The sequence below is a fragment of the Astatotilapia calliptera genome, chromosome 20 (genome assembly GCF_964374335.1).
Source record: "Astatotilapia calliptera chromosome 20, fAstCal68.1, whole genome shotgun sequence".
Classification (NCBI taxonomy): Eukaryota; Metazoa; Chordata; class Actinopteri; order Cichliformes; family Cichlidae; genus Astatotilapia; species Astatotilapia calliptera.
The window spans coordinates 1882335-1908615 of record NC_137441.1 but is presented as its reverse complement, the minus strand read 5'-3'; the positions used below and the strand labels follow the sequence as shown (position 1 = coordinate 1908615).

The 26281-nt window shown below is 42.8% G+C and overlaps 1 protein-coding gene across 5 annotated transcripts in view; it reads right to left on the bottom strand.

Annotated features, from left to right (window-relative positions):
* Positions 1-660: 660 nt before the first annotated feature.
* Positions 661-26281, bottom strand: part of LOC145422999 (uncharacterized) — a 66345-nt gene continuing 40724 nt past the window's right edge. For all 5 annotated transcript variants that reach the window (XM_080295045.1, XM_080295043.1, XM_080295041.1 and 2 more), the window contains 2 exons: positions 23746-23979; positions 661-16260 (listed from right to left, as the gene is read on the bottom strand). In XM_080295045.1, the coding sequence (XP_080151171.1) occupies positions 16185-16260; positions 23746-23979 (310 nt within the window). In that variant the 3' untranslated portion in view covers positions 661-16184. The remainder of the gene's footprint in view (positions 16261-23745; positions 23980-26281) is intronic.

Here is a 26281-nt window from a genome sequence, read left to right as displayed (position 1 = left end):
TTGGGGCATCCTCCTGGTTGGACATTCCCAAAACAACTCACATAGAAGACATCCCGGTCATACCTGCACCACCTGAGCAGTGTCCTTCTGATGTGGAGGTGTAGTGGCTCTTAGGCGCCCCCTGAAGGAGCTAAATGACCCCATCAGGCAGAGCCCAGATATTCTGAAATAACCAACTAAATAATCTGTGTTCATTTAGTTTGTGATTCGATAGAATTAAGTAAAGCAGCAATTTAATAAGTTCATAGTAGAGAAGAAGAACGATGCCAACAGACAGTTTAGTAAACTCAGAGTATGTCAGGGTTGTGTTGATGAGATGGGCGCCACTTTGTGCACCTTCTGCAAATTTTACATTCTTTTTGGATTCATTTACGTCTAAAACTGACAACTAAAAATTAAACATGTAAACATATAAAAACATTGCTTTAAAGAAAATCATAAGTGTCCAAGAAATTACCTGGAAAATGAAAAACGGTTAATAAGACGCTGTGATTAATGAGTAAATAATTAACAAAGCACTTTGATTTGACTGTGTTTGTGTAGATCTGCACGTGATAAGATGACGAAGGTGTCAATTAACGTGATTAATGTGTCGCGTGCACTTCCTGTTTGAACGTCACACAAAAACCCCACAAGAATAAGACAGATTCATGGAGCATCTTTAGAATCATAAGGGTTTTTAATCTTAATCTTCATCATTCACCACCGTCATCCTCATCATTACCGACCATTGCAATAGTCGTTGTCGAGACATCATCACAGTTGTTAATAACTGCACAGAAACAATCATCACCACCTTCGACATCATCATCATCACTTACATTCTCATCATTTCCAGTTTTCAGTTCTTTTTTGATTTCATACTTTTTTAATATATTGTATATCATCCAAGGTCGATCTCTTTTTTAAATAATTTACATAAGAATAAAGTCAACAGACTGAAGGATGACTATCTGTATATTTACATAATGAGACAAGCAGAAAGAGAGATCATCGAGAAGAAAATGACTGGAAACCAAACAAAACAGTGAGAAAGAGGAGGAGGAGGAGGAAGGGCAAGAAGCAGCAGCACAAGGAGAGAGAGGCGGGGAGTGAGGGCGATCGACAGGGAAGCCCCTGTGTGTGTCTGTTCATCTAACCGCTTGTCGAGCACCAGAACGACCCTGAATGAAGCTAATGACGTCGTCTCAGGATGAGGACCTGCCAGCCAAACGTTTGGTTCGTCTCCATGGCAGCAGGTTACACTGACTCTTGTATGGTAGCCTGTAGCACTCATTACCTGCCATAAAGCTAAAACAATCCATAGATAAACTGATTAGCATCACGAGACCAGCCGGCTTGTGGAACTTCAACATTAACTGAATTAACAGCAGCAAACAAACCCGAGCTGATGTGAAGACGACCACGGAGAGTATAAAAGACGGACGCAGCTGCTGGAGCTGAAAAGCTCCTAAACTAGTGATACTGCTAATAGCCACCAGGGGGCGAAACCTGCGGCTGCAACGACGGCTACAGGGAAACAGCCCCAGACTCGACTTCTGTCTCACTTGCTGAGTTTATGGTCTCAGTTACTGGTTCATGATGAATAAAACACTGAGTCCAATCTACAAATGTTGGCCAGTGAGTGCGTGCTTTCACAGTCACGTCCTGCGTTTGATCGACTCTTGACTCAAAGCATCAAAACAGGACTTCAGAGTAGCTTCATCCATCGTTTATACCACCTGGTTGTAGCAAAGCTGGCTTGTGATTAAAATTAATGTTCAACAAAATAAATACAATTTTCTCCAATATGGGTTTTGTCTCGATGTTTCCTCTGCTGATTATTGGTCTGATTGCTCTTTGATGCTATAAAATGTGTATCTGAAGGACTGAAACTGCTCTACGCTTTTTAGCCTTTACTGAACCAGAAAGTCCAACCTGAGAGATTAAGAATCTCCTCTGAGAGAATGAGCTGACATCAACACAGCAGCTTGTTTGGGATGGGAAGGATGAGAAACCAAAAAGCCAAAAATGGGCTGGATTTTTTTTAAAGGAAACAACTTTTAATCTAAACAAACTTCTTCAAAGTTTTGATTTGACCTCCTCGAGTTGATTACTCAGGAGTGGAATTCTGAAAAAGAACAAGTAATGTTTTCACATGAATATGTCACGTCACCACAAATCGCTTCATTCATTAGTTTTACTCCAGATCTCACCCCAGGTGATCATTCCTACAGGACAACTATGAGGGAACTGTGACTACCATAGGGTCAGAAATTCTGATGTTGATTAGAAGCTGTGAGTAAAGTTTTGCATTAAAGCAAGATTATTTCTATGAGCGCCGACAACAACTGATGAAAGGTTCTCAACCAACAGAGGGACGAGGAGCGACGACCCGAGCAGTGAAGCAAACTAATGTTAGCAGTGGAGAGGCTGAGTAGCCCGAGTCTGAGACAAAGCTACGGAGGAAAACACTGGTGAGGAAATCAAACCAAAACATTGGGATACGGGGGAGAGATGGGAAGCTTTCCAGCTTTACATTCTACTAAATGACACTTCCTTCCATCCTCGTTATTTGAGTCCCAGAGACTGTTCTCCCTCCACGGTCATACTGGTGCTCCAATCCCCAAAAGGAGACTTCAATTGAGACGTTTTAAAAAATTTAGTTTGCAGAATTGAAACAGACGGTGCCAGCAGCATCACCCATGTAAATGTGTGAGGAAGTCTGTGTGTAGGCTTTTCCGTCCTCCTCTAAATTTCCCACTCTACCTGCAGAGCAACACTCACAGCTACTCACAGTCCGTCTGTGGACTCACTAAATATTTAGGCTATTGATTTTTATTGCTGATTTTATTTCTCTCTCACATCTGTTATTGTTGTAATAATAAAAAAGTCCATTTGTGTTCATGTCGTGTATCATTGCACTGTAGCTCTACTGTAATTATGTGCAGCACTCAGCAGGTGCAGGGGACACATTTAAGGCGATTTCTGATCTGAACTCTTCTCTGGGCCTTGTAAACCCGCCTTATTCAGCCTAATTAAGAGGTGCACTAATTAAATCAGTTAGATAGAACAAACAAACAAAAACCCCTGCTAGAGGACTGATTAGCAGACCGATTTTATAGGATGTGTATAAATGAGATGGTTCACAAGCCAGTGAATGTTGAAGTAACAAGAAAAGGTCAAAACAAAGCTGGTGTCACAGCGACCGACCAATTTCTGGGACAAACTTGTTGCTTTATGCAAAACATGCAATTCTGATGGTAACAATACTAGAAATCTTTCTATATGTAAAGACTACAATCACCAGATAGATCATAAATTACATGTTGCTAGTCTTAATGTAATCAAAGCTGTCTTAATCTTTCACTTTCATTTTTTATTTTGATCTTTCGGACCACGTCAATGTTTCTGTACAGACTCCCAGCAGTCATCAGTTTCTAAAATACATTCAGAGTCACTTTAGTCACTTTTCTTCTTCCTCATTCTGATTGGGTTTGGTGTCTGCGGCTCAGGAGGTAGAGCAGGGTTTGTGGTTTGATCCCTGTCTGCTCCAGTCCAAGAAACTAAACCCAACGCAGCAAACCGTGTACAAATGTTACGTAGGAAAAGCATTAAAAAGTGTGTGAACTAACTGCACAGCTGATGTCGGAGGGTTACACTGAGTGACTCCTACCTGCTAAAACGGATCATATCTACAGATTTAAGAGAAACAAATATGAAGGACACTAAAGCTGCCAGCAAACTGTCACAAACTACACGATAAAAGAAAACAGAATAAATGACCCCAGTTTCATTTCCAATGGTGCTTCATCATGCAGATGAATTTAGAGCCAACACTTCACTGAGTAAAGATGAGTGAAGAAGCAGAGACGAGGAGCAGCTGCTGACGGTCGGCCCGTCTTCATAGCGCAGGCCGCTTACTCAGGGTTCAGGAAGGTTTTCACATTATTATGTGAACATTTATGTATCACAAAACTACTCTGTGCCACAACGATTCATTCTTTGCCACTGTGTCTAAATTCCACAGCTGTCCGCGGGTCGCAGAGGTCTCCTCCTTCTAACACGGACTGTTTCGTAAACGGGATTCGTGAGTTTCACGCGGTCGCCGGTCGGCAGCGTAACAACAACAGCGGCGACTCCAGATAAAGTGCGGAACGAGTGTGACTATTGTTTGAACATATGCCGTTCATCAGAGGGGAACACTGAGCACGTTTTCTATGTAAAACTTTATATTCAGTAACAGTAACAGATTTTTACTTTGTCCCATTTAAGACTTTATGATTTCACATTGATGCTCTCTCTTTTTAATGAATTAATGTTCTTACAGACGAGGGCCGGTACAACAGGTCTGGACGGGTTTCGTTGTTTTCAGGACTCACCAACAGGTGCTGCTGACGAGTCCTGTGATGTGAAACAAACATCTTTGGTATCGTGGGTGCACGTACATAATGGCTGCTTCAGTGTTAGACTCGTTTAAGGGCGATAAAGTCGTTGTTAGAAGCTGAATTTGTGAATTACAGTAAGTTGCCAGTTTGTCAGAGTTTGTTTTACTTTTTATTAGTGCTGTCAGCGTTAATCTCGTTAAAATGACGTTAACGCCATAACAGCATTAACGCGGCAAATCTCTGTTAGCAAGTTAGCACGGGCTGCACTGTGATCCGCTGAGCGCAGTACTTTTTATACTTATTCTGTGAGAAACCCGGGATCCACAGCTAAAACACTAAACTGAAAGAGTTTTGCTTGTCCCGTTTGGATCTTTAGCCATCAGACTTGTTGTCTGAAGGACAAGAAAGGTGCCAAGTGGATTTACTTTACCAAGTGGATCATCATGGCCTTGCCATATTGGTCCACTTGATTGACTTTAATTATAATTATGTATTTATTTGATTAGATTTTCGGTTGTTACAGACATGACTGAGGGATAGGACAGGGAGAAAGAAAAATAGAGGGGAGAAGAGACGGTGAGAAAGGGGGAAGAAAAAAGAAAAACAAACAAAACACCTGGGTCACCTGTATGGAGAATAAAATACAGAAGAGAAAACAAACAAAAAAGAGCAACATAATAAAAACAGCACCATCACAATAAACTAGCTAACAGTAGATAACAGTAGATGCTAAATATTACATGTTATTGTGCAGTACGCAAGATAGACAGCACACAATGTGCTTTGAGGTAGCAGCCAAGAAAGGTGTAGTTTGTGTCTGTGAACACCTGTGTGCACACCTGTGTGGATCAGCATGCTTGTATTCCAAAGGTTTCTCCAGTAACAATCTGCTAGGGAGTGTGGGGAGCCATGGCCCCGTCCCCCAGGGCATGAAGCAGGTATGGAGGAGATCCAGGCCCCAGACATCCAGTGGCCCCAGAGTATGAGGACCCAAGGAGGACCACCAACGGGGCAACCGTGCCACCCTCCTGGTAAGAGCTGAGGAGAGCCCCAAATGAGAAGTCACCCAGCAGCCACGGAGCAGAGGCCAGAGGGGGTTGCAGTGACGTGCCCGCGGGCTCTGCTGGCAGCCAGCTGTCCCAGAGAGGACCGAGCCTCAGGCCCAGAGGCCAGAGGGCACCCCAGGCCAGGCCCCGCCAATCGGCCACCAGGAGTGAGTCGGTACATACTTGAGCGCCCAGCCCCAGACACCAAGAACCACCAACACACCAACGTCTGAGGGCATCAGCCACCGGCAGGGAGTGTGGTGAGGGGAGATGCGCCTCCGTACCTCGGAGAGCTCCTCCCGAAAACCCTCAGTGTCTATATGCATTTAAAACTGAGGGTAGGGCACCAGTGCCAGAGGTGGGTTTGAATACACAGACCGTCCAACGTGCCCGCCCCCAAGGCCCTACATGTGTTGGAAATATTTCTAGAATAATTTCTATAATTGCGTATCCAGATTGATTAAAACTGTATATTAGAGCATTAATAGAAGCATTAACATGAGTCACTGCCAAATCTGATGCAAGGCAATTCAACATGTTTGCGTATTGCAAGTTCTCAAGTTTTGTTGAGTTTGTAAGTAGGCCACAGTGTGCATTCCCTTTCAGTTATTTCTCTTCTCTGTGTGTTTAACCTGTTTATGTAAGATTAAACAAACTGAAAGTGGGCGACAGCAGCAGTGACAAACAGAAATTTAACGATTAAATGACTCCATGCCAACTTGAATTACCACGCAAGGTTGATGACTGCGGCTCCGCTTCCCTATGCATACACCTCTGACTTTACAACATGACTCATCTGCCGTCCTGTATGCAGGAAAGTACTTATATAATCACCACAGAGACCGGCAGAGCCAGGCTGTCTGTCTGCAGATGCAAGGTGACGTGTGGTAACGAGCTGCAGTGGAAACAGACGAGAGCCGCTGACGAGGTCGCGTCCAGACAACTCAGCAGAAATGAAACGAGCAACGAGCGAGGACCGATCATGACATCAGCACCACGCAAAAGATTAAGATATGAATGATGGTACGCAGATACACTTAGAGATATTTAAAACAAAAAAAATGTTACTCAGCATCCAGGGAGTCTCTGATATGGTACACATGGCTGTGTAAGTGATGGGATGAGTGTAATGGAGAGCAGTGGAAAGGTACTGGTGCATGTTAGATTTGGAGACATTTACATTTTAATAAAGATATGTGATACTGAGATATTGATCCCAGCCAGTCAATCAGTCAGACATGTATGATGATCTCCTGGCTGAGCTCTTATTAGTGGTTAAAAGGTTTTTTTCGTAGCAGTTTAATTGCTAATGTCCGGCTTTGTTCCCTGCATGGGCCGTGCTTATTAGTGCAGGACGCTGGTGTGTGTGTTTTAGCACCGGTGTGTAAATGAATAGAAAACAACGAATCACTGGAGAGCTGGGATGAATCTATAAAGAATTACAGCTCCTACAGAAGTTAATATCAACCTGTAGGGCTCAAGCTGATTTTAAAAAAGTGTATGAAGCAATATTTTGCAAACAACCTGCATGAAAAAAAGTCCAACCTGAAAAGGTGTTGCTTGTAGCTAATGGCCATTTCAACTGAGCCTCAGCTTTGAGCTACTGAAACGTGACAAATTCAAACTAAACACAGTTTTTAACAAACTCATGGACAGCTTCTGTTAGCCTGTAGAACTGCATTTAAACAACGACACGGCAAAGCGAGATACCGAAGCAGGAGAACAAAGAGAAACTAAGCCTACTGCACATGCACGCCACATTAACCTGCTGTGTTGTTCAACAACAACAAAAATACAGATTCATAATAAAGGCTCTAAAATTATTGCATTGGTTTATAAAAACAATTAATAACAGGTTTTGTAATTATTTACTATGTAAAATTACTCAAGTTTAGGCATCGCTGCTTCTTGGTTAAGTTTTGAGAAGAACATGGTTAAAATCAACTTTATCAGTTTTAACAGGCTGCCACATACAGCAGTTTCACAATTATCACCTTTATTATTTGTACTTTGGACCAGATCAGCTGTAACTAATAACAGCTGAAGCATGAAAAGCAAACAACTTAGTCAGGAGAGCTCAACGAGCTATTCAATTCATTTTCATTGATATTGCGCCAAATCACAACAGTCTCAAGGCTATATTGTAATGTAAAGACCCAACCATAATACAGACAAAACCCTCAACAACCATATGACCCCCTATGAGCAAGCACTTTGGCGACAGTGGGAAGGAAAAACTCCCTTTTAACAGGAAGAAACCTCCGACAGAACCAGGCTCAGAGAGGGGCGGGGCCATCTGCTTGGGGTGAGGGTCAGTGGGTGAAGATATGACAAAGACATGCTGTGGAAGAGAGCCAGAGATTAATAATAACAATAAAAAATGCCACAAGGTCTATTAGCACATAGTGAGTGAAGAGGGCGACTAAAGTACAAATACTTAATGCATCATGGGAATCCCCCGGCAGCCTACACCTATTGCAGCATAATTAAGGGAGTGGACTTTTAAATACTCTAGGAACAACAAGTAGGCCTGCAGTGTGAGAGTGAAGTGCTCTAATAGGGTGATATGGTACTACAAGGTCATTAAGATAAGATGGGGCCTGATTATTTAAGACCTTGTATGTGCGGAGCAGGATTTTGAATTCAATTCTGGATTTAACAGGACGCCAATGAAGGGAAGCCAAAACAGGAGAAATCTGCTCTCTCTTTCTAGTCCCTGTCAGGACTCTTGCTGCAGCATTTTGGATCAGCTGAAGGCTTTTCAGGGAGTTTTTAGGACTTCCTGATAATAATGAATTACAGTCGTCCAGCCTGGAAGTAATAAATGCATGAACTAGTTTTTCAGCGTCACTCTGAGACAGGATATTTCTAATTTTAGAGATGTTGCACAAATGGAAGAAAGCAGTCTTACATATTTGTTTAATATGTGCGTTGAAGGACATGTCCTGGTCAAAAATGACTCCAAGGTTCCTCACAGCGTAATTGGAGGCCAAGGTAATGCCATCCAGAGGAAGAATCTGCTTAGATACCATATGTCTGTGAAGGTTCTCAGTCATCCAGGTCATCGTAGCCAAAGGAGCTTGCAAAGAAAACTTCTTTAAGTTGGTTGAAGACGTTTCACTTCTCATCCGAGAAGCTTCTTCAGTTCTAAGGTCAAATGGCGGAGAGTCCCATATACCCCCACTAGGTTTAAATCTGGGACTCGGCTAAGCATCAGGCTTTCAAATGAATTAAAAGTCTGTCTGGGTCTTTGGTTGATTAATAGGCTGGTGTGAAAAATTGCTGCCACACCTCCCCCTCGGCCTGTGCTTCGAGGTTTCTGGTAGTTAGAATGACTCGGGGGTGTTGATTTATTTAAACTAACATAATCATCCTGCTGCAACCAGGTTTCTGTAAGGCAGAGTAAATCAATTTGTTGATCAATTATTAAGTCATGTACTAACAGAGACTTGGAGGAGAGAGACCTAATATTTAATCATCCTGTTTTACTCTTTGGTTCAGATGTGGATACTGTATTGTTCTTTCTTTGTGATTTTTTATGTTTAAATCATTTTTTGCTGGTTTTTAGTTTGTTTTTTGTCTGTTTGGGAGCTGACACAGTCTCTATGGAGATGGGGTTTTGGGGGGGGGGGGGGGTAGCAGGAGGAGAGAAGCTGCAGAGAGGCGTGTAAGACTGCAACTCTGCTTCCTGGTCCCAACTCTGGATAGTTAGGGTTGAACGCAGCACAGATAAGATCTTGTAGAAGCTTGAGGCTGCCGTGAGCACTCAGACTAAGATCTCTGAGCAAAAGTTGGATAATATCTCGGAGAAGCTCACGGCTCTCCAACAGGAGATTGAGAGACCAGTGTCGGACTGCTAGATCGGCTGTGAAATTGACGAGTTGTTCGGACTAAAGGAATACCACCATCATTTCATGCGGCTACCATATCGGCACCAGCTGTGGTCTCAAGGCTGGAGCTGAACATCACCCCGATAACAGACGGTGTTTAGACTGTTCCTCCCTATCCTACGCAAGGCCACCCGGGTCAGCTGGAAGACTTTTTACTTAGCCTGGCAGGGCAAAGGACACTCTTTCAGCTAAACTCAGGACACACACACTTACATATTCACTGATACACACTCATCCCCCCTCCCTCTCCAAACGCCTTCGATGCTTGTCCCCTCCCGGGTCAGATGGCGGGTCGACTGGACCAGCGCAGAAATGCTGCATGCCGGATGCGCTGTCTACACCGGCTCTCTCTCACCTTTACCCACACCTTTTGCTTGCCTTGTGTTTCTATGGTGTATTGACAGTGATGTGCTTTTTGTGCTGGGGCGTTTTTTTCTGTTCTCAAACTGTCCAGGTCCTCCGAAGATCGAGAAGGCTGGAAGTGTAAGGCTGTGAAATGGGACAGTCTAGCCTTCAGATTTGCGTCACCAGCTGTCTCGGTAGAGTTTAATAAATGCAGCCGTCTGCTCCTTTCTTGCTAAAATATAACAGGACACTGGCGAAAATTCTCGACCATCTCACACTTCAGTTCAATCAGTTTTCTGTTTGACATTTATTCAGCTGTGTGAAAACTATAACTTTAATCTCAGCCAAACCAATTTACTCACAAACAAAATAATACAAAAAGCCAAACAATAACATTTTTAAGTTATCCAAGTGACTTATATATCATGTTTGACCTGAGTAGCCAAAGACTGCGGGGGGTTTGAAAACGATGTAGCAGGAGTTCGCTGTTCTCGTCGGCTCTGGTGAGCCTTGACCTCCCGGCTAGCTATCAAGCTGGTGGGTAACAGACGTCTCTGAAAACGTCGGGGCACTTTTGCCAATATGTGATGTCTTGATAAACTAAGCAGACATTTGAAGCGTACTCAGCTACATTCTCGCCTGAAAATAGCTTAAAAGTTTATTTTGTGACCCAGAAAGAGTAATAGGAGTAATATCAAAGCTAAGTAGCTGCCGCCATCGTTGGAAACTGGAATTGGCTGGGTCGCGCGATGAATTCTGTTATAGGTTGGGACACGAAGGATACACCCGACCCATCCTTCAAATCCGGGGACATTTAGGCCACATTTGTCGGAGTCTTCAAATTGGGACAGCTTTCGCTGTGATGTAATCGGCCTTCAAATGCAGCATCCGAAGGATGTGGCCCCTGAATTGGGAAGCAGCTAAACACTACCGGTCCTTCCTTGCACCATAGGCTATTGACTTGTGACAATGATAGAAGCACAGCAGCTGCTTGTATCACTAGTGAATATTTAATGAGTTAATGACATTTTAGCAAAAATGTCCAATTAAAAGCAATGAAAGGATCCTTTTCTGGAGCTGGTGCTCATTCCTGAACCACTTTGTATTTTGACAGCCACAGAGCTTTACCATAGTGCTGGTGTCGAACACCAAGAACAACAAAACCTTTCGGACAACCCCCCAACCAAAAAAAAAATCGAAAAAAACACAAAAACAAAAAACAAAACAGACAGCTCTGTAGTGGCTCTCCTTCGGGTAGAGACACAAATCTGTTTTTCAAATATTTGCAAATCAGCGCCCACTTTGCATTTATGAACAGGATGTACCACTGATCCATTAATTTGAAATAATTTCATAATATATAATAATATATATAACATAATATATAGCCATCAACTAAAAAGAATGAGAAAAAACATCTAAATGCTGAATATATATTTTTTCCATTGGTCAGCTGTTCATCACAAATTACTGATAATTTAAATCCACTGAGAAGTCCAGGAGGCCCACCAACAGGTCACACATGAGCAAACTGAGCTTGAGCACCTTGGTTGAAGACCCATTAGGCGATCAATGTGTGCAAGTCTCACTAAAATCTGGCCGCTCTGGGAGGAGCAGCTATTCTTATGAACTGTGGAGGGACAGACAGGCAGACAACAGGCCCCTCACCATCAAAGAAGCTCATCTGTCTTTCAGATGGATGAGCTAAAATCCTAAAATCTAAGCAGCTAATGTAACGTTTAACTGGACAAAATGAAGATTTAAAGTCTGATATTTTTCACGGTGAAGAACAAAGAAAGATAAGTTTCCATAAAGTTCTAACCATCGTACAGAAGAATAATATCTAAGCCTGCAAAACTCATTTCATTTATATTTAACGTCCTTTTTTTAACATCCCACAATGATTGTCACCACATCATTCAAGTCAAACTTCATGTGTAGAAACACATTATTAAAATAAAAGTGCTTCATGGATAATCATCAGATGATGAGAAGGTTCTACACAGGAAACAGATTTTATGGTCTAGTTTTTTTAAGCCTATTATGCTATTATGTCTATATTACAACAATAAAACATTACGTATTCCCTCGGGCTAATATTAGCTGAATTAACAAACAACACTAATAAATTCGTACTGGACTGATTTGGGTTAATTGCAGCATATTGTCATTTAGTGGTAGTGCAGAGTGTCCTAGGTAATAAACTGTTAGAAACATGGCACATTAGAAGTCCTACAGTATCTTATCAAACTTGATATTGTTTCCCTGCACACTGAGAGGACGGGATGGTTAGTATCGCTAAGGTTTGATCATTTACCTGTTCTCACCTATTGACTACATGGCACGGTGTTTTACCGACGCAGTTTTCCTCAGTTTCACTGGCAGTTTGCACTCAATGTGATGGAAAGTGCATCATAACCAAGATGAATACGTTGTAAAGCTGGAGGACTGTCGCTCAGGACGAATCTAAAAAAGGTGATAAACTGCTGTGGAAAGACTTCTCATGCTGTGCTAACGCGATCTTTCACATCTCAATAAACATTTTCACAGCTAATTCATTTACAGCGAGAAAAAGTAGGAACACACTGAGAGACAAACAGGAAGTAATCATTTGCATTAAAACTCAATTAAGTGAAACCGTCCAAAATCTCTCTTGTCACTATTCACCATCATTAGTGCACAGCAGGAGGGCGTTTGGTTAAACACTGCATTTAGGAATAATACAGAGGTCCTTTACATCACTGCAAACCTCACCACATGACCAATTAAGATGAGTTTAGTGTGCACGGGTTGCAACTGCAATTCTGTACTGTTTAAAGGCAGAAACCTTCACATTACGAGGCTTTCAGATTAACAATGATTCAAATAATAAATATATGATATACAACGTAGCAAACTGGGCGGTCCTGTGTAATGGGCAGGTATGCCTGTTAATGCTTTTCCGCTTGTATCTGAGTATTATTGGTGTGGTGGTATTTGTGCTTTGCTTGAGTTAAAGGGGACCTATTATTTCTTATTTACTTCTTTCTGTCATGTACATTAAACATACCCAAGGTTTGAAATGATGAAGTCACCATGTGTACAAAAAAATCCCTGTAATCCCTTCTGAGCACTCAGTTTCTGAGCGTTTTACTACTTTTGGGCACAGAAGCCCCGCCCAACTGATGTTCAAGACTTTGGCTTATGAGGGGCAGCCAATCAGAAGAGCGTGGAGGAGAGGAGTTAAAGGGGCTGCGCCAAGCAGCAGTACAAGATTAATAAGGGTTATTCTAACCTGTGAATCAGGCAAAGCTACTCTGCAAAAGTCTAAGCGAAATAGGTCCCCTTTAAGGATCTGAGAAGAGTCTGTCAGTAAAGAAAAAAACTGCAATCATGCAAAGATGGAAAAAAAAAACCACGTGTTTCACAGACAGGCATTTTACATCTCTGAAAAAATAAAATATCCACCACTTTCATCTGTTCCACAGTTAAATATTAATAAGTTTTTAATACTGATAACACCACTGGACTCATGTTGTAAACCTTTGACATCGTGTCAAACGTCGTCGTGCTGCATACAAAACTTTGGATCAAAGCGCATTTTTTTATTGATAAATCAGCTACTACACGGGTGTGACCCCCTCCCACTCAATATGAGTTTACGTACACTGGGAGATTCTCGTTCCAGACTTGGAAAACAAACGTATTGCTTTTTAAATGTATAAACGGCGAAAAGGAGCTACAGACGAAACTGTGGGCAGCTAGCTATGAAATAAAGATATAGATCGGACTTTACAGCTAAAAGATGACTGGATGAACTCGTCAGAGGATTTGCTCATACAGCATACGGCGTTTTCTGCTCATAAAACATTACATTTGCTCGAGGGTTTGGGTGTCAAAGACGTCTTTTTTTTTTTTTTTAACTTGGCACTGCGACAGGAGGATACGACCCCCCCGCTATCAAACTTGGCAATGAGACAGACTTTTCACTTTTTCGTCTTTGATTTTCTTGGCACTGAATCAGAAAAATGTCTTTCTTACTTTCTTTCTTCAGGAAGAGGAAAAAACAGGAAGGAGAAGAAAAGAGGAGGAGCTTGAGGGAGTCAAAGCTACAGAGTTAAACACAAAGAGAAGATGGATAAAAGAGTGTACACAAAAAAAGATGAGAGACGACACAAAGGGCTCCACTGTTGCTCCCTTCATCACCGCCTTCATCAGCTTCCTCTCGCTCAGAGGGGAAGCCACCGAGTGTGTTTACGTGCACTGTAGTTATTAAGGCAATACTGCGACTCCTGAAACTGTCGCATGAAATCCAATTATTTGAGTTCTTCGTGATCTGAGCAACAGTACATGCAGACCAAGCTTCCCTCCTTTGAAACCAGACATGTCTATTTATGGATTTCTTTTACCTGAGCAAACGTCTTGGCTCAGTGCAGGCAGCTAATTAAATGTGACAGCGATGGGACAGCAAAGCTAGCGAAGCAGTAACTGCAGGTTAGGTTTACTGGAGCTAACCGGAGTTGGGTGTAGCCTTATTTGTGGCACCTTGTTCTGCGGTGCACCATATTACCTGTGGATGGCTCAAGTGACAATAAAAGCCACTTGATGTCACTTTGATCGTAAAGCATGATTTGTATGTATGCACTGCTGATGTCACTGACAAGGCAAGCTAACATAACTTTGATCAACAGTTAGCATGGCGAGCTCACGGTCTTTTACTACCCTTCTTTTACTTATTAGCGAGAAAACCTCCTGTATTTTGCATTTGGACCCTTTGACGTGATCTGATTTGACTGACTGGTCTCACATGCTCCTTACAGTGAGTGACATTTTAAAACCTTGGCTCCAGGCTCAGATATCTCCTTTCAAAGACCTCTGTAGAGATTGCTCTTATGGCGTCACACTAAGCTAAACAGCTTAGCAGAGCTCGGTCTGCGTGTAGGATCAGATCAGAAGTAGTCATCATATTCGTGAATTAAGAACCCTTTCATTAAGCATATATAGTAGATTGTGGTAACGGCTACGTGACATCATGAAAATATTGCCTTAAAGCCGATCACCGCCTGTGATCAGAGGACTGATGTGCATGTAAACATACTCCAGATATCACTGATATCATTTATGATCTCTGAGGACTCTTGCAGCTGCTGTGTGCACATCTGTGTGTATGTGTGTGTGTCTCTGTCCAAGTGCACTGTACACATCAGGCACCAGGGTTCTCCCTAAAACTGGATCGCGGGGAGGGGGGGAGCACTTGAAGAGTTTTCAGTCATGATGGCTGCTTCACGTCTTAAGTGGTAAAAAGGGCCAAAAATTACTCTCCTAATACGGCCGCTTTTATCCATTTCTCTTCACATGACCTTATACATCAGAGTGCTAAGTCTCAGTTTGGCCTCCTTCAGCTGTCAGACTCCAAAACAAGAGTACAGACTTTCCCTGATGTACGTCGGTACGATTTTATTCGTGCTGCTCACACTCGCTCCACTGTTGAAAGTGTGTGTCAACAGGATGTTAACGTAAGAAAAGAAGCAGTTATAAGGAGAACCCAGGGTGCAGTATGTAGGCAACAAAACAAAGAGCAAACTCGGGACTCCGGTGGCCGGCCACTGTGCAACCAGTCGAGCAGCCTGCGTTTACTGAAGAGGAGCTCCGAATGATGTGTGGTTATCTGCCAGAGTGACTCGTACTGTTCACGAACTCGCTAACAAACTATCGGTCCCATAAAGACCTGATGGGTCTTCGTCCTTCGTTCCAAAGAGTTTGGTGTGGTGACAACATGCAACGACCAGAGGCCTGCGTATACAGAGTTGGGACACAGATAGCCCCGCAGCTTGTTGTTGCATTGAGCGCTGTCCAATCCTCGCCGAACTCTTTATACAGCAGGCTCTCGACGCAGCGTTGCCAGGAAACGGCGGGGTCATGGCTTCATGCTCGGACAGGGAGGATAAACCGTTAAAGTCCCCGTTCTGACCCGAACTAGGAGACGAGGGGAAGAGTTTCCTTTCAGACGGAGGTTAAAAAGCGCCTGACGAGTTTAAAATTATGCACAAAACTGCAGACTCATCGCCGGCGTTCAGCCGAGTCACCCTGTGAACCAGCTGAAGCAGGTGTGTGAGCTCTCCAGGTAGGTCAGACTGCAGAGGTGATGATCGGTCCTTGTGGTTTTAAAGCTGCAGAGCAACGTTTACTGTCTGACTCAAGGTGTGTAAGAAAATGTGTCGCCAGATTTAAAAGAAAAGAGATCGGATCAGCAGCAGAGTTGCAAAGACAGCTTCATTGTTTTCTTTTAAAGCTCCAGTTTTCTCCACAAACAGGCTTTTAACGAGGAAGTTTTAAATGAAGGATCGCCGGATTTACTCCACATCTTCTCATTTCACACGTCTCTTTTTTTACTCCACAGTTTTCTTGCTGTTTGGTGGTCAAACGACAAAAGAGGAAGAGAGAGAGAGACAGAGAGAGAGACAGCCATGGTGGACGGAGGACAGGGGCTCATAATTACCCCTCAGTTTACCCTGGGACAGTTGTGTGGGGCGGAGCTTTCTCACGGTCGCCCCTGGTTACCTAGATGAGGGGCTACTGCACTCGGAGGCGGGGCAACAGAACTGATGGGCGATGTCATCATCTTCCTCCTCTCTGAGAGACAGACAAACAGACAAGAGAAACAAAAACAGAGAGGAGGAAGAGAAGGAAGGAAAGGAGGTGGAAGAGGAGGAAAAGGATGGAGCAGGGAAAAGCAAAAGGGAAGAATAAAGGATAGAGGAGAGAGTAAGGGATGACGGAGGAAGGAGAAGAAAAGAGAAAGGCATGGGAAGGACGAAGAAGGAAAGAAAGGAATTAAGAGAAGAGGAAAGAGACAAAGGAAGGAGAAGGTGAGAAAAGGATTAGATGGGAGGGGAGACGAGGAGAGAATGATTGAGGACAAAGAAGAAGGAATAAGAAGACAAGAGAGTAGTGAGAGTGGAAGGAGACAAGAAGAGAAAAGGGAATAGAGGACGGGGGGTTGGATCGAGAAAATAAGAAAAAAGGTAGAACAGGAAGAGGAAGGAGGAAAAGGTGAAAATATGATGGGGAAGAGCGGAGGAGAGAAAAGGACGGAGAAAGAAGAGAATCATCAGAAAAGAGGGGATAAAAGCGGAGACTGTGGTGGGCTCTGAAGTTCGGACGTGCAGTGCAGCAGATGGCCACCAGATGTCAGTGTTTACACATGGCTAACTGAAGGACTGACTTTCTGAGTTGAACTTTTTCTCACAGAGGTGAAGCAGCGTTGCCCCGGGACACAATTAATCTCTAATATTACAAACTTTACACAGAGTCAGAAGTGAACAAACTTAGTTCTGAGCCTGCATGTTTTTCCTTAGGGGGAGAGGACAGTGATGGAATGAGGCAAGGATGAAGGTGGGGTGAATGGATGATGTGAGCCGAGGGGTGAGGTGATGAGGAAGTCGAGCCTTTTGGTAATTCTGAGATGGCATCCGGTGCAAAATAAAACACATTAATGCAAATGTAACGCTAGTGGAAAGTACAAATTGGTGCGATAACGACTGTGGCTGTGATTTTTAAATCAGGGCAGAAATTCATCACTTTGATCCCATTCAGCAGCTTTATGTTCCTCGGTCTCATTTAAATAATCGAGCCGCAGACTGAGGATGGTGGAGATCACCAGAGGTGGAAACAGGAAGAAAGAGTGAGTCCAGATTTCTACACAAATCTTTTAAGTTTCAGAGTAACATTTAAAATATGCAGCAGAAATCAGAGTTATTGTTTAATTCATAAATGTGTGGATAGTTTGTAACTATGCTGCTCTGGCGCCTGTATTTGTGCAGGTTGGAGCCCAGCAGGCTGATGCACACAGTGTACACAAGTGAATGTGAATTATGCAAATGGTTTAAATCAACCGTGAGACTTTAAAGGGAGTATTTATGTTAGGTTAGGTAATTATGATAAACAGCAGGGCTGCTTTTTTTCTATGATTCATTCTGACCTAAATTATTTTGTTGCGATGGCAGGACGTCTGTCAGAGACAAACCCACTGTTTATTTACTTACTGAGAAAATCAAGGGGAAAGCACATCTGCCCTCGGTTTACTGTGGATGGTCGACATTAAACTATAAAGTCAACTTGAGATAAATGTCCTCCACTGAACCTTTTTACCGGAATCTGTGTCTGTACAACATGTTCTGCTGAGCACAGCGTTGCATTATGTTTGCAGGCTTTCTGGTGCTGATCCTGCACAGTGACTGTTTCACGTGTTTGTTTAATTTAAGGATGTTGAGGATGATGTGAATTTTGAAAAAACTCATTCAGGAGCTTTAGAAATGTTTTCTTAACACCTCCTGACATCTTTACTGCAGAAATGAAGCAGCAGAAGATCCAAATCAAATGAAACACAAATTCTGATCATCAATAATCTTCCATCAAAGCTCAGCTTCTTCTGTCGTTACGACTTAAAAACTGAAGGAACAAATGTTTCTGTAAGTTCCTGTTTTTTTTTCTTACTGTCTGTGTGAAAAAACCCCTAAAAGTTTAATCAGGTAAAAGAAATGTTGCAGAGAAACGTTTTTAATGTGTGAGAACAGCTGATATGTTTTATGATTATTTTTTGTAGTCAGCGTTTGGCTGAAGTGCAGGTGAGGTTTTATACAGGTGTGCACAAAACAGGCGACTGAGGTCAAAGGTCATCACAAAAACCGCTGTTTACCCGTTACTATTACACTCACTATTTTCACATGTTAGGTGGGTTAGGTTAGGGTGGAGACCTGCTTGCTTGTTAGCACGAGATCAAACAGTGTTCAAACATCTTCATCACCTTCCACTCCACTGAGAGACCTCTGGGTTCAGGACGTAGTTGCTATAAAGGTCAACGTGACTCCGTGGTTCACTAAGAACGGCGTATTCATCGAAGAGGCCGGCTGCTCCACTGTGACTAAGATCAATGTAGGATTTGAGCTTCATTTGTGCTGCATTGAAATTAGAACGGGCTCAACAACGTCGCCTCATGACTCATTCGTTTTGGGTGTTATTTACTCTCAACTCCAGTTTTGTTTCGGTGGAAAAAATCTCAGCAATTTATGGAATTTTATTTAAAATCACAGGTAAAAAAAAAAAAAAAGATTTTCAAACGTTTTTTGCGAAGAACCCAAAGTTGCTAATTCTGGCCTCACAGTCAAATCTGATGCTTTTAAAAAAAACAGGTTTGTGACAGGAAGTAGGCGGGTTCTCGAATATGAGGTGAATTAAGTGTCAGCCAGTAAGACTTATAGACTCTGTTAGAGCGGCACATCCAGCGATACCTGTTTTCTGAGGTTTGCTTAAATGCCAGCTGCAGAGCGCAGCTTATGCATAATGCATGTCGTTGGGTGTGAAAGCAAGTGTCCGTATATCTGTGTGCGGCTACGCCTGCATAGAACGCTCTGTGCTGAGGAGCTTGACTGCTAACATGCACAGCGTGGTCGTGTTTACAGGGACGTTGCTGGAGAATGCGGAGGTCACATGACTTCACGTATGTCAACAGGTGAATCCCTCAGCTCTCGCTCTGTTTATGCATAACATCCTGTGAAAACCTCCCTCCCTGCTGATGACGCATGCTCCCAAAAACCAGACACGCACGCACGCACGCACACACGCACACACACACGCACACACACACGCACACACGCACGCACGCACACACGCACACACGCACGCACGCACGCACGCACACACGCACACACACGCACACACACACACACACACACACGCACGCACACACACGCACGCACACACACACACACGCACACACACACGCACGCACACACACACGCACACGCGCACACACACACGCGCACACGCACGCACACACACGCACGCACACGCACGCACACACACACGCACACGCGCACACACACACACACACACACGCACGCACACACACGCACGCACACGCACGCACACACACACACACGCACACACACACACACACACACACGCACACGCACACGCACACACACAGCCTTCACAGAGTCACTCTGCATTTTTAATGTGAGACTGTAAATGTGCGTTCTGGCTACGTTTAATTCAAGTGTGGCACAAATATTTATCAAATTAAAACCAATAAAAGCAACAAAGTAAGAATTTCAGATTTCTTTGATTATGAATATTGTTACATGATTGATCAGAACAAACAGCTGGTGGTGCTAATTTCTCATTCTCTTAAACCACCAAAGAAGAAAAAGACTGAGCAGAAGTCTGGCAATAAAACCTCAAAGGGAGGAGTTTTCTGTGCTGATGCGAGGACGCCTGCACGCTCCTTCCTGTTCAGACCCGACTCTGACGACCCTTCCGGCGGCGTTCCAGCACCGCTCACAGGATAATCAGGAATTTACTATTACAGTTAAATCGGTTACGGCAGGTGTGTAAATACTTTGCGCCGTCGGCATCTCTCACAGGACGCAAATGAAACAAATGATGTCACTCGATGATGCTGCGACGTGAGCCGACTGAAGTTTTTTACATTTTACACGATTAAAACAGAAAATCGAAACTTTGGGATAATTTAGTACACAAGAAAGAAAAAAACACCAGCTGAATCATTTCTAATGCAGAAATGTTTATTACTTTTATTATATTTAGTTATAGGTTATATTTTTATTTTATTGCGCTTTTTTTCTTTTCCACCACCTTTGTTTGAACCCACCTCAAATTTAATTACATTTAAATAAATTAAATTTATGGATTTAGGCTAAAAACATCGAGCATCTGTCTACGTGGCAACAGTAACAGCCTACTGTGATCACGTAGACCCCACACTGATTTAACTCATGAAATTCTACCACATAAATGAAACCTTTGAGATGCTAAATGAAAAAATGAAACACCGTCTGCGTGGATTAAAAAATGACTTTTTAGAAAAACACGATGCACCACGACAGCCTGACAGCAGAGGTCAGATGAGGCACGTTGATCAAACCGATCTGATCATACAGGTGTTTTTTTAATCCAATAGGAGAGAAGACGGTGGACATGCTCTGTAATATCCTCTCTATTCTATTACAGCGTTCTTATTTATTACACGGCTTCTCTTTTGCACCACAGCTGACTGTTAACTGGGTCGGCCATGACTCGACTCAGATCTAATTATCCCAGAGTCTATTCGGGTCGGGTCTGGCTGTACTCGGGTCCCCCTAAGACTAAAACTCCCCGGCGTTTTCCATTTTTGTTAAGTCAGCGAGAAGAAGCCGTGAGGCCATCAGGAGAGTTTCAGAGACCATCCTCCTTTTCAAACATCACAATGACAGGATCTGCATCCAGCTGTTTCTGCCGCTTCAGTGGACGACCCGATACGTGCGTCCACTTCACATCTGTCTGTGCAACGTCATCCCAGGATTTAAATATCTCGTTTTGTCTATTTAGATAATAAGATTTCAGTTCGTGGGAGCATTCAGTGGTGTGTTTTTAAATCTCGGAAACAACGCCAAGTTTCCCACCTGGAGATCAACCGCCTGATTTCCTCTCAGCTCCAGCGTTCAGCTGTCCAGGGAGCTAAAACTCTGCTGGACCGGACATTAAATTATCACCCTGCACACTAATCAAAGTAGTGATAAACGAGACATTCTTAATCACAGGTTAGGGAGTAGTAATTAGCCCATATGATTACAGTTATGTGATTACTGGTTTGTTTACCAATGGCTGAGCACGAGCCTCTGTTCACTGTGATGATTAAAAGCTCAGAGTGCTTAGGACAACATAAACCACTGACAGAGCTGACTCTCAGGTGTGCTCTTAAAAACTGCCAGATTCACCAATGACGTTCTTCCATCAGCTCTCTATAAAAGAAACAGAAGCTAACATCCAACTTGCATTCCCCGTAATGGCCAGCAGGGGCATGATGGCTGCAGGTGGGAATCTGACAGGCGCTAATTATAATCTGCGGCCTCAGCTGGAGGTCCTATTAGGGTGGAGCAAAGTACGCGATATCATGTCTGCATTTAAAGACAAAACGAACATTTGAATATTTATTACTTTTAGCAGTTAAAAATCTTTGTCAAACATTACTGAAGCTGCTGTTTTCAGCAGTGGATTCATCTGCATGTGGAGCTGCAGCTGGCACGAAACAAACAAAGCACAAAACCTTGGATGTTTAACTGCAACATGTCAGCGCTGATGCTGACAACATACTTAGCAGGACACGTGTGTGTTTAAATCATGGGGAGAACAGGAAATTAAAAATACCGATGTAGAAATAATGAGTGTTTGCGTTTTAATATCAATGATATTTTAGCATTGTGACACATTTTTGTATTGAGTGTGTGTGTGTGTTTAGATTATTTACTTCAGAGTAATAATCCCACATACTGCGTCCTAACGTACAGACATGCATCTAGTATAGATAAAGTACCTAAACTAAGGGGATTAATGGGTCTTAATGATACTGAGTGTGCGTGGATGTGATCTGAATAACTTGCACGCTGCTGCTTTAACAAATATCTCAGTTGTTTGTCTTCATCTGCTTGAGACTCGTCCTGTTGCAGGAAGCACCACAAAGACGGTTGTTGGTACTCTTGGCGTGTTGTGTGCACTGTGTGAATGTGTTTGCCTCAGGCTGACGTCTACGTGTGAGACTGAATCCTCCTTGATTGACACTAAGGTCTGTGTCAGAGAGAAATATGTGAAATTATAACATTAGAAATTTAGATTAGAGATACTTTTACTGCCTGATGTTCAAAGTCATTTATGCTGTATGTTCTGCATAAACTGTACATGTAAGAGTATAAATGCTTTCTGCGATCGGTCATGTTATAAATCAGATATTTCTTATTTCAGAGTGTAATTGGTTTGTTTGATTTTCTGATATTACTACACACTCACCTCCTGTATGTTATCATTTTTATTTCACTTGTTATTCTCTGTGAACTTTGTGAAAATGTAAAAAAGAGCCTTTCTGCTGCTGGTGAGTCATTAGCTCTTAAACTGGTCTGTTTATGGTGCTCAGCTTTGAGATGTGATGCTTCAGAGCAGCATGGAGGAGGTGGAGCACGAGCAGGAGGAGGAGGCAGGTGGGGGGCTGATGAAGGTGATCGAGGAAAAAGAGAGGGATGGCTGATGATGTTTTGGGGAGAAGGTGGATGAGAGGGCAGGAGCAGCTGGAGAGGCTGCTTCACCTTCAGTGCTGCAATGGTTGTGTGAGTGGGGGAGGCTGTTGTACTGTGAGGGGAGGCGAGGGAGCGGGTGAGGCTGAACGTGACAACACGATGCATTTAGAGCGAATTTAAGTAATCCAGGCAAACTTTAGTCTTTAGATTTGAAAAAACTAAATAATTCAAGGTCCGTTATTCTGGTTCTTTAGGCAGTGAGCCGGCCTGCAGCCATACTGTGCCTTCAGTCAGCAGCACTATGAAGACAACAATAACGTTGGATGGACCCTGGATCTTTTTCCTGCCGTCATCATGTCGGCTGGGGGCCAATCAAAATGCTCCTAAATTCCCACCTCCTGTGCGCTAAAATTTACAGAGGTGGAAAATCACACCATGCTATAAAATGTGCTTAATTAAAAACAAATGATTTCCATACAACTATGTGATTTTTGCATCCCATCTAGCATTTTTCTGTTACGAATAAAGCCGTTAGAGCCGCAACTAATGATTATTCTATTATCGACCAATCTGCCGCTCAGTGTGTCAAGTAACGGATTATTTGTTTCACATCACAATGCCAAAGATGAAATTTCAAACACTTTCAATCCCAGAGGAATACAGGCTGTAATTAGATAAATATAAGAAAGGCTACAAATGCACATTTGAAAGACGGAAACTGGGGAGCAACTGGCAAATCTGTCTGAAAAATGTCATTTGATTATGAAAAGACTCGCTTCTTACGATTCTTGTTCCGCTCTCACAAAATAAGGGGGAAGGATGATGGATTTGATGGAACATCTGTGCAGACTGGGGTGATGTAGAAGTGCAGAAACAACTGTATAAATTCGCTCTGAGTGCACGTCAGGTCACTGGCCTCACCGCTGCTGCTGGATGAGCTCTTGGGGTTGGGGGTAAAGAAGCTACCAGGGCAGTGTGGTGGGTGGAGGCAGAGTTGAGAGAGAGTGGGTGGGGAGGCTGGGTGTTGAGGAGGGGGGACTCTGGCCCTTACCTTGCCTGCTCGTGGTGCTTGGCGGGGGGCAGGGCGCAGGGAGGCTTGGGCAGGCGGAGGCGCGCGGGACAGCAGTACTGATGGTAGGTGGCGTGGCTGTTAGGAGGTAGGCTGGAGGAGTAGAGAGAGGAGGAGGAGGAGGAGGTGGAGGAAGGAGTGGTGATGCTAGTAGGGTTGTTGGAGGAACGACAAGAAGTGGTGGTAGTAGAACAGGTGGTGGAGGAGGAATAAGACCTGACAGAAAGAGATAGAGAGAGGCAGAAAGATAGAGAGTTGGGGAGAGGGAGAAAAAAGAGAGAAAAATAAAGTCAAGAGAGAAACAGAGAAAGGTAGACAACAACAACAACAACAACAACAGACGGCACAGATAAACAAACACCATTAGCACAGTCAGCATTACAGCACACTATCAGCATTAGCTTAGCACAAAGTATTAATAGCAGCATTAGCAAACTAGTGAGGATAATAATATGGAAGCAAAAAGCACACTTAACTCTATCAGCATTAGCTTAGCGCACAATAATTAACAGCGGCATAGCATTAGCACACACTTACAACTAACATTCTTAGCTTAACATGTTAGCATTGCCTTAGCACACAATATCAATGGCAGCATACAGCAGTTAGTATAGTTTTATAACTAATCATACCAGCATACAGCACTAACATTCAATCACAAGTGTTAGCTTAGCAGTTAGAAGATACACTGTATTAGCTTATGGTTAGCACACAGTCAGTCTCGGCCCGTAACACTAGCGGTTAGCATCAAAGCAGTACATGTAAAGTGTACAGTGAGTCAGGAGAGGGAGGATGATGCACAGATAAAGATAGTCCGCTCTACATTCAGAGGGGAAGAGGACGACCAGTCGTTTTCCTGCTCGATAACTGTTACTGTCGCTTGGCTGCTAATTTCTTGCCACATTTTGACTGTTTACTTCATGTTTCCATTAGTAGCAGGTGCAGGTTTAGTGCTCGGTGCAAGGATATGCGTTGTGGACCTCGAGCTCTGAACCTCAAGGAACTTCCTCTAAATGCTTGCTGAACTTTGCAATCTGTCAGTTAACAGTCTGCATGTCCTTGTGTTACAGGTTATGATGTATTATGGTGTGTGGGTGGTTAAAGAGATGACGGGGCATATTTTTCTTTTCCTGCTTTCAAATGTTCCTTTTGTCCTGTACATCCACACAAAGGCTTTCAGTTTTTTTTATTATGACTTAAGATGTGGAAAAATATGGGTGAATTAAAAATTATGTTTATCAAAACATTTTAATATTATATCATTCTTGTTTGTCTTCTTTACAAGCAGAGAAATCTAGAGAGCCACACTGAATGCATAATCATGACACTAGACCATGTGAAAAATAGGTGTGGAAGCATTTGGGGACCACACACCATATGTCCACACACTGTGGATGAGTCTGCCCTTTAAACACAGATCTGCTAAAAGAGCCTGTACAGGCAAAGTGAATTAAATATGAAACATTAAGCAACACGAATTGTGTTTCTTTCAATTTTTATGAAATTCTGTGTTAAATATTTCTTAAAGGGACAACAGTCTGTCTTTGGACTGTTGCAGCTTGTCCTTTGACCATCTGATGGTCATCTCATCTGATGATGAGAAAGAGGAGAAACATTTTGCTGGCGGGAAGAGTTCACCTTTAAATACAAGCTCAACACTTTTAAACGGTCCATCTGAACTCAAATCATGAGCCTAAAAAAAGCTGGAAAATAAGTGAACTTCATCTAGAAAGAGCGTTCAAACCAGGTCGCTTCACATTCACACGGTCACCATTCATTCCTCTTCTGAATGCAGTTTTTGTGACCTATGTAACTGATGCTAAGTTAATTCTGCAAGCAGACCATCCCCAACATACAGTCATAAAGTGTTTATGTGATCCATCCCATAAACACACTGAGACAACCTCCGTCCACAGAAGGCTTCTCTGAGATACCTGGAACATCTTTTCTGCTAACTACCCTGTATGGCATCGTTTCCACAACACTCTCATTCTAAATTTATTACCAAGAAGCTTTGATCAGTTCTGAATATTAAACACAACTAGGACAAACATGTTACAAATAGCAAAGACATTTTGATGTTTTTAGTTTTAGCTCACAGGCTAACACGGCTCAAATCACGCAGGAATTTTTTTACTTTCCAAAGTTCCAAATGTAACAATCTGCTACTAAATTTGGGGATTTGCTTAAAAACAACACAAACTACTATAAAAATGATTTACTAATCAGCTAATGAACAATCTAAACCGTGATTGGTTTCTGGGATCCGGGGCTAACAATGATAAAGTGTCACGTGCTCTAGTACAAAGTACAGGATGTCATCAGGTTTTGCTCGAGCAAGTTTCAGGGCTGGGAAACTGATGAAAATGTGAAGTGCAGTTCCTCTAAAGGCCGCCTGAGCTCCAAAAGTGAATCGACTCATAGCCACAGGCTCCTGTGTTAAAATTGTATTAGCACAAATTATACACGAATTATTTATATATATGTTATTTTTTAAGTAGCGCATCATTGAGGCATA